This window comes from Lonchura striata, chromosome 4 (genome assembly GCF_046129695.1).
Source record: "Lonchura striata isolate bLonStr1 chromosome 4, bLonStr1.mat, whole genome shotgun sequence".
Lineage (NCBI taxonomy): Eukaryota > Metazoa > Chordata > Aves > Passeriformes > Estrildidae > Lonchura > Lonchura striata.
The window spans coordinates 69,231,275-69,246,169 of record NC_134606.1 but is presented as its reverse complement, the minus strand read 5'-3'; the positions used below and the strand labels follow the sequence as shown (position 1 = coordinate 69,246,169).

At 40.9% G+C, this 14,895-nt stretch overlaps 2 protein-coding genes across 2 annotated transcripts in view; one reads left to right on the top strand and one right to left on the bottom strand.

Moving 5' to 3' along the window:
- FGF2 (fibroblast growth factor 2) overlaps positions 1–6,929 on the top strand; it is a 22,835-nt gene extending 15,906 nt beyond the window's left edge. The window contains exon 3 of the mRNA XM_021554973.3: positions 2,328–6,929. Coding sequence (XP_021410648.1) covers positions 2,328–2,513 — 186 coding nt within the window. The 3' untranslated portion in view covers positions 2,514–6,929. The remainder of the gene's footprint in view (positions 1–2,327) is intronic.
- On the bottom strand, positions 2,150–14,895 carry NUDT6 (nudix hydrolase 6). The gene is made up of 5 exons (XM_021554972.3): positions 14,723–14,895; positions 13,664–13,867; positions 8,804–8,859; positions 6,296–6,350; positions 2,150–3,384 (listed from the first exon to the last, which is right to left on the bottom strand). The coding sequence occupies exons 1-5, from the start codon at positions 14,880–14,882 to the stop codon at positions 2,996–2,998; spliced, it is 864 nt and encodes a 287-aa protein (XP_021410647.2). The 5' UTR covers positions 14,883–14,895; the 3' UTR covers positions 2,150–2,995.

The following is a 14,895-nucleotide window of genomic DNA, read 5'->3' as shown; positions in this document are numbered from 1 at the left end:
GTGTGGTGGCATTCGGCTTCCCATTCTAATAACACTCCAATGGGGAATGGTCAAAATAGGGTGTTTATCACCATTTGTGAAATGATAAAACACAAACACGGGGATTTGTTTATATTTGGGATTTCTGACCTGCTGCTGCATGGTGGGCTTAGTTGTAGAATATGCTTCCCTTACAACAGTTTTTGTTTGCTTAGTTCCTGTAAGACAAAATGCTTGTAAAATATCGTCCAGTCACTCGGAATTACTCTCTCAGAATATGTAAAGTTGGGTCACTTTGTGCTTTCCTCTTGAGCTTGTAAAACTTTTTTCTTTGGTGTTGTTTCTGGAAATAGATATTACTTGAATCATGTTTACTGCATGCAGCATTGTTGTTATTCATAGGTGAAAACTCTATCTTTTAAGACTTTTTTTTCTCCAACCAGCCAAACAAATGCTGCTGCAGTTTCATGACTGTTTTCTGTAGCACTGGCAATGTTTTTCCATGAGGATTTCTGTGCTGTGACTTCCAACAGTCTGTGGCTGGCTGTGCCTTTACTATTTTCTGCCTCTAAACAGATTCAAGAAACTGTCTCTAATTGCCAGCATCTCTTGTTCAGTTAGAGCACGGCTGTGTTTCATGAGAGCTTGCAAAGAGTGTACACTGGAAATGTCTGTGGTGAATTGCACATGGTGAAACACTGCTAAAATTTCTTTCAAAACATTATGGAACTTTAATTTCTAAACACATAATTTAGTCCTCTAATCCATCAGTCACTCCAGTACTATTCTGTCCTTTCTAACGTCTGGGGTTTTTTAATTACTTTTCAGTGTCCAGGGTCAATTTGCATAGTGTCCTTGTTTTATAAATAAATTAACATTTTCGGAAATATGTTTGCAAATTCTTATTCAGGCCCGGTTTTCATCTTGTTGGATGTTTTTGTAATTACTTGTTGAGACATGCTGCAGGGTTTGTTCTGAGCTGGGCTTTGCAGGATGATTTATTGCACAGCCCATGGACCACTGCTCACCCTGGTGACCTGCGTGGGGGTGCCACGGGTCGCATTCTTGTGTGGAAATCTGGATGATGCAGCTTTTAATTGAGCGTTTTCATGTTCTTTACTAACAGACTCAGTCATGGGGGAGAGGAAATGGAGGGAAATGGCTGGTTGTGAATGCAAATAGTCAAAGCCTTTCCTTGGAAAACCTGTGTTTTAACTGAAAATATTTGGCAGAAAATGCATATGTTTTGGCAGATTTTTGATGAAAGATTGGAAATATTTCCCATCTGATATGGCTTATTTTGACTTTCCAGATTAATTACAAGAATGAAATACTTTCACTTTATGGAATGAAATGTGATTATTTAATTTAATGAAGAAATTTCCAAAACTTCCTGTGAAAGGAAGAATTTTGACTGACTTGTATTTTATGATAAATAATTTGTTATTTAAGGATATGACCTGTTCATTCTGTCATGCTTACATGGCTTCACTGTGATCAGCCAGGTTTTGCCAGACTTCAAGGACTTCACTTGAAGGGAAATTCTTGTCTTTTGATGTTATGGATTCAAATTGTGCTCAAAGACTGTGAGAATAATGTCCATTTAGTTTGAGCAGAGTTCAGGTGTTTCATGAGGTGCTGAGAAAGCTTCTACTGCTAGATCTGCACTCTGGACGCAGCCTGAACTGAAGTGCATTTGAAAGGAAAAACCACAGATACCCAGAGTTTTTCCAGGTCCTGAGATTGACAGTGCAGTGGCTGGAATTCTGCTCTTGCTAGACAGCAGTCCAGCTCCTGAAATGTCACCTCTGGGGGGACATTAAGGAATACACAGTTCATGAAGCCTGAGCTATCATTTCTCACCTTAATCATGGAGTTTGTGTCAAAATGTTTACATTGACAATGGACTATAGGAAAGCACTGGTGTCACACGTGCTTTGGGGAGAAATAGGGACTTTTCTTTTTTCACCCTTTTTTGATGTGCCTCTGCCTGAATTTCCAGCTTGGGCAATTGTACTGAATTGTCTATATTCTGCTTAAAGTTTTTGTTCTTAAAGGCTTCTTTTACACATTTTCTGATCAGAACAAAGGATTATGCTGTAATTAAAAAGAAATTAAAAGCTGATTAATCTGTGTTAGAGACAATAAATGAACTATAGCTAAAAACCTCTTCTTCTGTAGTTGTTTTTAATAATATTTTCACAGTAAGTAGCTTTCTTCAGTCATTAAAGAGTTAATCTCTATTTCTTAAAACCAAAGGTACTGCTCACATTTATGCTAAGTTAGTCCTCTGAATGTGAAGGATTTGTGGTGCTACACCAGTAATGCTTTCTCTTTTCCCTTTTTAGAAATATGCAACAGAAGAATGTTTCTTTTTTGAACGTTTGGAATCCAATAACTATAACACTTACCGGTCACGGAAATACTCAGATTGGTATGTGGCACTGAAAAGAACTGGACAGTACAAACCTGGACCAAAAACTGGACCTGGACAGAAAGCTATCCTTTTCCTTCCCATGTCTGCTAAAAGCTGACTTCCATGGCAGATTCTGAGCACCAATGTCACACAGCACTAAATATGTCGCCTTTCCTGCTCCTCTCCAAAATAGCCAAATATAAGCAATTATTTGCTGATATTACAACTACTTTTGCAGATACCAGATTAAACCATGAACATTTAATACTGGCTTTATATTGCTCTTTAAACCTATTGTGCCAGTGTGTGTGGAGGTAAAATGACTTGCAGAATATATTTTCAGCATCAGTAACACTTCTGTTTTTTTCTAGGTACCTCTGTATTTTATTTACCTTATGCTTGCTTTATGGAGTAGAGAAGAACAAACCTGATGCACACTCATAGCAATAATTACCTTTAAAAATAATTTATATCTTAGCTTATTAGAGAGTAACTATGTTCTAATAATTACCTAAAAAGAAGTCCACAGATAACTATAATATGCAACACTGCAGTAATTCTAAATTACTAAATTATAAGGAAATGTGAAATGTATTGCTATCATGTCATGTTTCTGTAGGACTCGGGCAGCTCCCTGTGGTAGAGCTTGTAGAACAGACCTGTGTAGACAGCTGGGAACTCCCTCATGGTTATGTCAATCCTATCAAACCCTTCTCGGTACCCGAACAGTAAGAGCTTGGCCACGTTGCTGGTGATGGGCGTGGCATTTTTCGTCCTGGCCAGCTCCTCCAGGTCCATCCACTCACACCGGAGGCACTCGTGCTGGCAGAAGCTGATGCGGAAGGAGGAAGGCTCCATGCGGCAGATGACGTACATGTCCGACTTCCCGAAGGCTCCAGGGTGCTTGTGTTGCTGCCTGATGCTTAGGATGGACTTGAACTCTGACTTGATGCCAGTCTCTTCAAAAACCTCTCGAACTGCTGTGTCTCCTGGGTGGAAAGAGCAATCCTTGCAATACATCTGAGAGTAACTTAGCACTCCTTACATCTTTTGGAAATGTGGAAAACGTCTTACTCAGCATGTTCTCTATTCTGCTTCATAAGGTTTTCAGAATGTAGATCTGTTTTTCCAACACAAGGATAAGCTAATTTTTTGATTCCCAAACAACAGTAATTTACTTGGTAATGCTGTGCAGGGTGTGGTTTGTAATGGAAACTGATGGCTGCTGGCTCCAGTGGTCTGTTAATCCAAGACACTGTCTTTGCAGTCCTTTGGATCCTCATCCCTGTCCTTGCCCCTGCCCAGTCTTGGGCTCAGACCGTGTGCAGCTGTGCCTGTACTGATGTCAGATCTCTTGATCAGATCAGTTTCACTGCACTTCACCCTAAGGGCTAACAAAATGGATAAAACTTTTCAGAAAGTGAAAGTTGGTGCCAGGTCCTTTTCAAGATGTACCATAAGAGTCAGGTAACATTTCAAATATGCCACAGCACCAGTGCAGCACAGAGCCTGTTCTTGCAGGAGACATGCTGTAAACATGCTGCATGTGTGCATTCTGTGTGTCCCAGCCAGAGTGAGGTCAGTGCTAACATTCCTCACCACAAATGCAGCAGGAACTTTAAGGGTCTACAGGGTCTGTCTGTGTGCTGTAATTGCAGCCAGAGAACCACTCATCCATCCAGAACTCCTCCAGAGATATTTTTCTCGTCAATAACAAATTGAAGAAGTTTTTTAATATTCCACTGATTTCCCCAAAGTCTGCAGTTTCATTGTAGTCAAGTCAAATCCTCCTTGCCTGGGGTAAATACTGGTAGGTTAAATACTGGCTTTTCCCAAATGTAACCTCCTTGTCGTATCTGGTTTGAGTGGTCAATGTACAGAACTGTTGTGCAATGTTACCTGCTCCTGTTAGTTCATTTTCAGTAAGGAACGTGTGCTGGCTTGCTTCCAAAAGCAAATGCATTTTAAAAGATTCACAGAGATTCACCATCCTATGGAAGCTTGCATCTTGCCAAGTCAGAGGTGAACAAAACAGATGTTTCGGGGTAGTTTTAGCTATTAGAAATAGTAACCTCCTGTGGCAGGTGGTTTTGTTAGTGGGCAAGGAGCTGTGTTACAGAGAAGTGAACTGAGATCACGAGGAATGCTGAGGCAGGCTGTAGTTAAGAAAATTGAAGTAATAACAGATTTCATGTAAGCTTTGACCTTTGCTTTTAGATGAAGTGCAAATTTCTGTTTCCCTTTTATTTAAATGTGAGTATATATATATATAAATATCTAATGACAATTAAACTAGAAGAAACACTAGGACTGGAGTTTCAGAGATACTTAGATACAAAAATGTGTGCACTTTGCTTAATATGCATTATGAAACTATTAGTGTCACTTGCATAAGTCAGTTTGCACTCATTTAAGTAGGCAGCCGTGCATGTTGTCACTTAATGTAACCAAAGGATTTTAAGCAATGTAATTGCATTTTTTATTTGTAATTTACAATTTAGTCCCTTGAGTGACTTGTGTTTTTAAGGTTGGATGTAGGAATGAAAAAGGAAAATTAGGCTCTATTATATTTTATGCTTGACTATTTATATCTTCTTGTAATATAAAATGTGATGCAGAGAATCATAACTTTTTTTTTTTCTGTAGTTTAGAAGTGGCAGGAGGGAAACTGTAAGACACTTTTCTCCTGGGTGGTTTTCGGTCCAGGCTCCAGCCATAATCCAGCCTGTTAAGTGAGGGATGGCTGCTGTTGTACTCAGTAGCAGTATCATTCTGGGGAATCCCACTGGAATGCCAGTGCTGATCACTTTTTGTTCCCTTGAGTTCAAAAATCCTGCTGCTGCTGCTGGCACTAGAAGTGAGAAGGAGCCTGGCTAGACAACAGCCATGGCATTTGTGATTCTTTTGAAAACATGGATCCATTTCACTATGTTACATTGCATTGTCTGGCAAATATTTTGGATTTCCATGACCAGGTTTGACAGAAAAGACTTAAAACATGACTCATGAATTACGAAAACTAAACTTGGCCATATCCTGACAACCAACAACTTTCTCCATGTATTGAAATAATAACTGGAATGCAACCCTACCACACGTTGTAGGAGACTGCTAAAACTAGGTATTTCTGAGGTAAGGAACAATCAGGAAACCTGGGCTCAACATCCAGCTAAAGAAGTAATCAGCCTATGGATCGTGATTTTAAGGGTTGAGATACAAGGAGGGAAAAACCTAGATTATCTCTCCATAGAAAACAGCCTTGTTCATTCACCTGTGAAGATAAACTGCAGCAGTGTTCATCAGCTGTGCTGTGTTGGAGAGAAATGAGAAGTTTCCTCAGACCAGCATTGTTTCCTACCACAGGAGTGCTTCATGTCTCTGTTGGGATTAGGTGCCCACAAGTCTGAGGCCCTCCACTTCACCCTGGTCCTGTGCCAAGGAGTTTTTGGTCCAAGCTAATTAAGTGAAAGGGGTGGAAGGAAGCAAGTGCATTTATTGGAATGGAAATTTTTGCTCAGTCCATCCCTGAGGTCACTGCCCTGGATTCCAGTGTGAGCTGAGAGCTCCCTGTTTCAGTTTTATTTGGGCTATATATGGATTACCTTAATCCTCTGCACTTCTGGCTCATATTGCAGCATATCTGACCAGCCTACAAAAACTTAGCTGGCCTCAAGCACTCACTTAAAGTGTGGAAAAGAGTAAATGTTACAAACACAAAACTTCTTTGTCCTGAACATGCTACCCTGTTACCATAGGGTCCCAGAATTGTGTCACTCCATCTATTCACCATTAATTCAAGGAAACAATCCATCACAGGAGCAATGTGGGTCATGCTGTATTTCAGTGGTGTTCATGTCTTTATAGTTCTGTTGATGGCTGACCTGTTCTCATAGAACTTACCAATGTCTTCTCCTGGATTAGACAGACCTCCTGGAAATTTCCATGCATTTATAGTCTGCATTGGAGGAAAAATCCATTAATAAAGTATTTGGCCTATGTTGTACTCTTTAATATGAAGAAGACAATTAACACTTAACAATTAACATAACTTTTTTTGTTGTTGTTGAAGATGCAGTATTGTTATTTTACAAATATCAGTAAGTAGGAGCTTGTTTGTTACTGCTGACAGGATGATTAGAGACAGCTACAGTCTATAAGAACTATTGGAACAAAACACCTAGTGATTGAAAATACAAACTGTCTAACAGTCATTAGACAATGTTGCTGCTAGATATAGTAGTTGAATATTTTAAAAAAAGCTGCTATAGACTATATAATATCATATTTGATCACTAATGTATTCCACTTCCGTTGTTTTGGCTTTTAAAAAATGTATATATATTTAATCTTACAAACAGGTATTATGATTGTACTGTTCTATACTGCACTGGCTTTGAGATGTCTCTGTGTGTCTGTAATGATCATGTAGTGTAACTTGTCATTTTCATGGAATACAAGAAATGAGGGCTTGTGTGTGATTTATGTATAGAAACATTTATTGACTTGCAATAAAGTTCCAATATTAAAACGTGAAGTGCAGGCTTGGTTTTGTTACTTACAGTGCTAAAGGAGTCCCAGTCCCTGTACCTCTGGCAAGAGCACACAGATTTGTAGGCTTTACTTTTACTTCTGTGTACTTTCTATTTCTTTCCTTTTTAAAACTTTATGTAGGAAGAAGTTACCCTTCTCCTAGAAATAAAAGCAGTAAAAAGGCACACTGGCCTAAAAAAAGCTTTTTTTGTCTATGCAGCATAGCAGGGAAGCTGTGTGCTTTCCAGTGATTTGAAACCCTAATGACTACATTGGAAAATTATTTTTTTCCTGGGCATTCTTAAAGGGCTTGGATAGGAATTTAAAGTAATAGATTAAAAATAGTGCAGATGGAAAAGACATATATTTGACTATTGGCTTTCAGATTTACTTCTAGTTCCTGGAAATCTTTGTGTGCTGTGGAATTGTCCTGTCACAATTAAACCCAAACAGCTCTTAAAGTTCCAGCAGCTGTTAATTTTTTTTTACTCTGATATTTGTTCAAGATATTTACTAAAAGGTAAGCATGCACATTTATATTTTTGTGTATAAAAGAGTAAAAAAATGTCGTGTTTTTAATGTTTACAGCGTACTGTTATGTCCCTGGAGACTCTCTGGAGCTGGAACCACTTCTGGAGTCTACAGTATGAGAGGTAGGTTTATGCTTTAACTGGTAATTGCTGAATGAAAACCTGAAGGTCCTCCTAAAGGCAAATCCTCAACATTTTAATTTATTGTTAAGTAAAAATATAAAATACAAAAATGAAAAATAAACATCTTCAGTTACAGGAAACAATTTCAGAGGAAGAGAAATACACTTGCTTTTGTGTTAGAAATCCATCATGTGGTATGATTGAACCTGCCTATGAAAGCACTCTTTCACTGAAGTTCATTAACTGTGTTGTAGGTCCTAATGAACTGATGTTTTGGATCTTGAGGAGAAAAATCTTAGTAGCTATTTCAGGAAAGACAGGAGAATGCAGACAATGAGATTCCAGCAGTTTTTACTGTATAAAATTAAAACTATGCATCCAAATGTATTTCAGTCCACCTAGCTAGGATTTGATTATTTCATGTTAAAATGGTATTAATCTCACTCTCTTAAGAGAGTTAATTAATGCAGTTTTAACATGAAACACTTTAACTTGCAAATGAAAACATAATGGGGGCTAAATGTCTCTTGAGTGGAGTGGCACAGGCAGCTACCAGTGAGCCTGAGAGCTTTCTGCAGCAGCTGAGTTAAAACCTGGGTTAGTCTGATAGAGGCTGGCACACATTTCAGTGATGGATGCTCAGTGACCTCAAGCCACATCACATGAGCCCACCCTCACCACGGTACTGCTCTGGTCTGGCATCCTCTGCAGTGAGCGCAGACACTTCCATGTGTGAGGAATTAAAGATCTTTACACCTGCTGGACCAAGGTGGTCTCCAGGTCATGGCCAACCATGCTACTGCTTTTTTAAAGCCACAGATATGCCTGGAATTTTGGAAACCAAACCAAATCTGAATCCTTCTCTCAAAATTTGTTTTGAGCCATGGGGATTTTCCAGAGGTCTGCATGGATCCAAACACAAGATCACAGACTCCTGGTCAGAGTTACAGGACAAAACAGAAAACAAAAAACCAGGAAGACTACTTAGTTCTGCTGAAATCAATCTGCAGTTATAACAAAGCTGTTGATTTTTAGAGTTTTTTTTTCCCTTAATATGGAATTCAGTGATCTGTTGCTAGATGTGTTTAAGACAGTTGTAAAAGGAAGTAAGTTCTAACTATCACAATTTTGGACTGGAATAAAAATAAAATATATTTTGGTTTATATTACAGAATAGGCTTATCTAAATTAACTTCTCTATTTTATAATCCTGTAACAAACATACCTTATTTCTGTCTTGTACAACCAACACCTTTCCAGTGCTTTCATCTAGAACAGCACCTGGTATAGAAAGAATATTGAAAAAGACAATGTGTTGGACAACATCATACAATCCTAGCAACCAAAGTTTAACATGTTTTGATAAAAGTGCAATGATCCCCTAATGTACAGTTAGCAAGGTTTGTATGGATGAATCACAAAGTGGTTTGTCAGCACAATAAAGTATCAGAAAAAGGTTAAGTATAAAAATTCAAAGTTGGCAGTAGCAAGATAAATAACTGCAGCTTTTAAGTTACAGATTAGACAAGAAATGAAAACTTGCTTGTGTTAATATCAGAACTAAAGAATGCAAGATCAAGAGGTTACCAAAATCATCTGGCAAAGCTGCTTGGTTCAGCAGAGACGGGCTTGTAATCTTCCTCAAATAACAGAATTTTCCAGTGACTGGCTGAGAAGCCACTGTTAAGGGGGAAGAATTTTTCTTTTGTGAAATTTATGACAAAGCCCCCACGTGCTGTAGTGAAGATTTGAGTGGTTTTGGGTTAATAAAACACCAGGTTTAGTACTCTGGGCTGACAGTACAGATAATATTCAGCTGTGTGACTATCTCTGAACTCGCACTACCCAGCTAACAACTCCTGACAGGAACTGCACCATAATCTGAGTCAACTTCGTAATCAAAAAGTGGCGCTTCCAAGTGGAAAAGTGACACTTTCACTTGATGAAAAAACCTGTCTGACTGAGAAGTGCAGCTTTGCCTTATGTCTACATGCATAGCCCATGACTGTCCCACAGATTACAAGTTTTCCTACTTCCTGGAACCTAAGTGCTTTTATGTTTAATTATGTCATACTCACTGGTCATACTTTAAAAATGTCCTTCCCTTACAACAGGTCTTTTTCTCAGATTTTAAAGAGCACTGTGGTGAGCAGGACGAGTGCTGTGGTGCAACTTACCAGGATCTTTTCCACATCAGTCATGCATGGCTTTCAAATTAGAGGATAACGGTAACAAAATGCTCACATCATTTTGCAGCAGGAGAAAGACGATACAGGCGCATCTGTGATTTAAAATGCTATGGGGAAGTATACCCACAGGAAAGAATTATTAAGGAGTGAGTGTCCAGCTAAAAACATCCTGTTTTTTAATAATACATGGCAGAGTTATGTGTAGGAGGATATTTCAAAGATGGAAGTACCAGTCTTCCTTCAAGATATGTCAAAGGACATACTTTAAGAGGGTAGTCACGTATCTGCCTCCCTGTGGCTTGTGACTTTTATGATGTCATTCCTCCTGTAAATACTTTTCAGTGTCCAAGTTCAACTACTGCAATGATTAAAAGAGGCAACAAAAGGAAGCAGGATGAACTTTGTGATTAGGAGGTTTGTTTTCTAGAAAAGCCATTCAGCCAAAGGGTTTGCTGAGACCAGGGAGGGCTGGTGAAGGCAGGAAAGTGCTGTTTGAATCAAACAGAAAGTGTGTTTGCTCTCCGCTGTTCCCCTGAAATTGAAGTCTGTGAATGTAATTTTTGGCAGCGAAATTCCCAGTGATGTGATCAGAATCTCTGCTGATAGTGATATTTATCTGCCGATATTTAGGGGATACCTAAATCCAGAGCAAGAAGGAAAAAAACACATTAACAGGATTTGCTGCCTGGTCACATGTTCCCTTGCTGGGCCACACCTGGTTGGCATCAGTGAGATTAGAGTTTGACTGCCCTGAATTTTGGTTTTTGAAACCTGCTAAAATGTAGTACCTGGAGCTTTAAATCATCCAGTGCCAGGATGATTTTCTGGAATGGTTTATACTTGAAACCCAACCAAGTAATCATTATTACAATACTACTTGGTTTGAATGTTCTCTTTTGGGGAACAAGCAAGAAATGCAATTAAAAAGTAAAAAGAATCCCTTAGATAACTCCAGATAATGAGTAATGGAGGAGAAAAACATCCTTATCCTACCCGTTTTATTTATGACTGATGTAAATATGCATGTAAAGATGTTCAGTGTTGAGAAGCACTTGTCAACCACAGAATGAGTGCAGTGATGCTGTAAGCATCAGCAGACAGGAGCAGGTATTTGTAAAATAATTTGGGAACTACTTTTAAGTCACTTTTCATAAGTGCTTTATCAAACCTATTCACCTCCATCTTCCCGTGCAGTTTCACAGTAATGCAGCTGCTCATTTTAGATTTCCTTAAGTACCAGGACTGGCCAAGGCTGATGATCCTATGTGTGTGTAGACTCTCCTTCCTGGAGTCCTTCAATTCCAAGGACTTTGTTTTAATAAGTGGATTAAGGTGGTAGTAATGCAAATAACAGCTGTGTTGTAAGGCTTGTAGACCATGTGAGGAGGAAGAAAATGCCTTTCACTTTTCTTCCTCTCCTTTTACTTTCCTTCCTCAGCTTGTCCTCTCATTCCATTGTTGCATACTTACAAACATGTCACATTTACAAACATGTAACTTTATGGATTATATTGCATATTTACAAACATGTCACTTTCTGGATGGCAGGCCACATCCTCCTCGAAGGTGGAGCATTTTGGAAATGCTTTTTAAAAACACATTATTCACTTCATACACCAGAGACTCCTCTGTATCTTTACACATGTGGAAAATCCTGCCGCCTACAAACGGATGTAGTAACTTAGCTGAAAGACACATCACACATTCCACTATTTCTGAACAATAATGGCCAAGCCCAATGAGTAACATTTGCTACTCTCTGCTTGGCCACTCTCATCCAGTCTGGTAAAACATGACCTGACCCCGCTTATTCACACCTTTGTCATCACTTGGCTGCATGGTCCTGAGGCACAAGCCCTGGCTGTGCTGTGTTTGCTGCGTGGGAAACTGCAGACAGGAGGAAAAACAGCTGCTGGTCTACTTGGCAATGAGAGTCCTACCTGTTCTGTGTTCGTGTGCTGGCTTCCTGATGGCTGGCCAACCCCTCTCCACATCTCTGCTTTCCATTTCAGGATGATCACAGGACTAACTCCTGCATTTCTCTGACTGGCCACAGCTTTGGGGTGGAGACTCTCATCAGAAAATTGCTTTTATTTACTGCAGACACATGCTAAAATACTTTCTTGGTTAGGTAATAAAGAAAGCCTTGTGTTTGACCCCCTTCCCAATATCTGTATTTAAATATTTTAATATTTCAAGAAAATGAATTAAAAATAGAATGGACCCTTTCCACTACCCTGGGTCTCTCTCCTAAAGTAGAAAGATAATGGAATAAACCTACCAGGTGGTATCCATGCTGCATAGTGTATTTTTGGGGTATGTTCCAGATCCACTGACAGTGAGTAGAACAAAGGACAAAAAAAACCCACATAGGAGTCATTATTTCACATTTGTTTACCTGCCTAGAATGCTTTCCTGAAGTATTTATGTCCTTTAAAGGAAATGCCAATAATGACTAAAAGCGTGTGTGTTTGAAAAATGGTAGCAAAGAACAGATACGTTATATGTTGTGGAATTTTAAAATCCATATAAGAAATTATGAAATCTGTATACCTGCATTTACCAAAGTTTTCTTTAACGTTTTGTCCTACTTTGGAGCACAGCTGCAAATTATACTCTGAAAATGTATTTTCCAGTATTTGTGAGTCTTTCAGAGTTATTATTTTTCTTATAGCTCTTTCTGATGCCCACCAGGGTCACAACTCATCTTTTATGTGATTTCCTTTCAAGCAGCACTTTCAGCTGTGCAAGTTCTACTTCATAAAGCCTCTCTTTCACTTAAGTTTCCTCACAAGGAGTAACCTGGTGCTTCTGCGAGGAGAATCCGCTGTCCCGCTCGAGTTTAATGGCACATATTTTAACGGTGAGGTTTCCGTACCTCAGGAAAACAAGCTCCAACATGTCCATTGACAAACTCCAAGGCCGCCTTCAGCATCCACTCTGCCCTCTGCTGGCCTGGGAACCGGAGACTCCCACTACTGATGGCAGCAGCAGTGTTTTGTAAAATTCAAGGGATTTTTCCTCCCTAAGCTTCCTTTCACCTGACCTGCTGCTACACAGAACAAACCATCTTTTGTCAGTTCTTCCAAACTAGATTTTTCAAATTGCTGTTTATGGGCTTTAAAACCACTTGGTGGAGAAATTACACTCCACAGAGTCCCTGCAAGCCAAGGACAAACAAGTCAGGACTGCAACTGGAGAGATTTGCTCTCCCCAGTCTCGTAGTTGCTGTGTGTTAATGTAACCCTTAACCAGTACATGAGGGGTTCAAACCCATCTCCAACTACAGATAAATGAGTGATGGGATAGGTACTAGCTTATCTGTGGAACTCTGCTGAGTGAGAGAACAAAACTAATGGAATTTTGTGAAGCTAACTTCAAGATGACAATATTTTTGGCTCATTATCAGTCCCTTGTGCTGTGCTATATGCAAAAAATAAAAAAGGCAAAACTATCTTGTCTAGCTCCGTGGAAATTTTCTGTTATGGAACAGCTTTCTAGCTGTGGTTGTGGGAGGTCTAGATGGATAAGAGTGTGTGTTTGTGGTTTTTTTGTAAAATATATGTTTGGATTAAAGATTTTTAGGCACAGCTTAGATCAGCTTTCAGACCATTGCAATTCAGGCTAATAGTTGTTTTAGCTTCTGCAGAATCCCTGTTGGGTCGTTTTCCCCACCTACAGACATTAACTTGAACATAGTTTAGACAGATATACATATTAAGCACACAGAGCAGAGAAGTGCTTTTTTCTCTACATTGGTGATTGCTTTGTCTTTCCAAAATGCAGTAGCCTCTGGTTTCCATATGTTGGCTGTACACAGGAACAATTCCTACTGAAGGGGCTCCTAAATGGCTCCTTCAAAACTTTCTGTGGGTGCAACCACTCCTGTAACTCACCTGCAACCCCCAACTGGTGTGTGGCGAACCCTGGCAGCCTGCTGGGCCCCTCTCCCAGCCACAGCGTCAGGGTGGACGAGCCCTGCTCAGCGTGGTGGAAAGCAAAGCCTTGGGAAGCAGCCACTGCCACAAGGCTGCTCTGGAGGATGGGGACATGAAGCCAGACAGCAACGCAGCCTTCATCCCGCCACTGAGATACAGACTCTGCAAGAGAGGGAAATGAGGATGAGTGAACCCTTTGCTCTTGATCTGTATTGCTTTAAACTTTAACACACACTATAGCTGTGGGTAATGTGCAAAAATCTGTATTTTCATGCCATTTAGCTCACGGTAGAAGTAGTGTTGGTATGAGAAACTCATCAGCAGTCTCAGATTCCAGGCTGACATTTTATGTGGTATAACTAGGTGTTCATGTGCAAAATTACGGCTTTTACATTTAGGGTCTGCCATGAGAAACAGGGGAACTCTCTTCTGGAGTGCTGTGTTTCTCAGTACAAGGAAGATAAGGAACTACTGGAGAGAGTCCAGTGGAGGCCACAAAAAGGATGAGGGGTCTGGACCATCTCTCTGAGGAGAGACTGTGGGAGCAGGACCTGGTCAGTCTGGAGAAAATGAGTCTCAGACGGGGCCATCCAAATACCTCAAAGGTGGGTGCCAAGAGAATGATGCCAGACTCTTTTCAGTGGTGCCCAGTGACGGGACAAGGAGCAATGGCCATAAATTGAAACACCTGAGGTTTCACCTCAACACGAGGAAGAACAGCTCCACACTGGGAGTGGCAGAACAACCTGCCCAGTCTCCTTCTCCGGACCAAACCCACCTGCTGTGGTTTGTCACACCTGCTTCCGGGCGATCGGAGGGGATGATCTCCAGGGGCCCCTTCCAAGGCTAATTATTTTACGGTTCTGTGAACGACCCTCCGCTCCTCCCGCCAGCGCCCCTCGCCTCCCGGCCGGGCTCAGGCTCTGAGAGGGGACGGCGGCGGCTGAGGGCGCCCCCTGGTGGGCCGCGCCGCCCCTCACACCGCCCCCGGCCCCCGGGACCCCGCCCGGCACTTGCCCCGCAGCCACCGCCCGAAGGCGGCCCGCTCCAGCCGCGGGGAGCCGCGCAGCTCGCCCAGGTCCACGCTCACACCCCCGAACTTGTCCGTCCTCGCCCGCAGCCCCGCCAGGGCCGCCCAGCCCCGCGCTCTCCGCAGCCCCCGCCACGGGCCCGCCATGGCGCTGAGCGGG

Coding starts and splice junctions, on each gene's coding strand:
- NUDT6 (XM_021554972.3), bottom strand. CDS start 14,882: ATGGCGGGCCCGTGGCGGGGGCTGCGGAGAGCGCGGGGCTGGGCGGCC. Junction 8,860..13,663: donor ACACCAGTTGGGGGTTGCAG/GTGAGTTACAGG, acceptor TTTCTATACCAG/GTGCTGTTCTAGATGAAAGC. Junction 3,385..6,295: donor TAATCCAGGAGAAGACATTG/GTAAGTTCTATG, acceptor CTTTCCACCCAG/GAGACACAGCAGTTCGAGAG.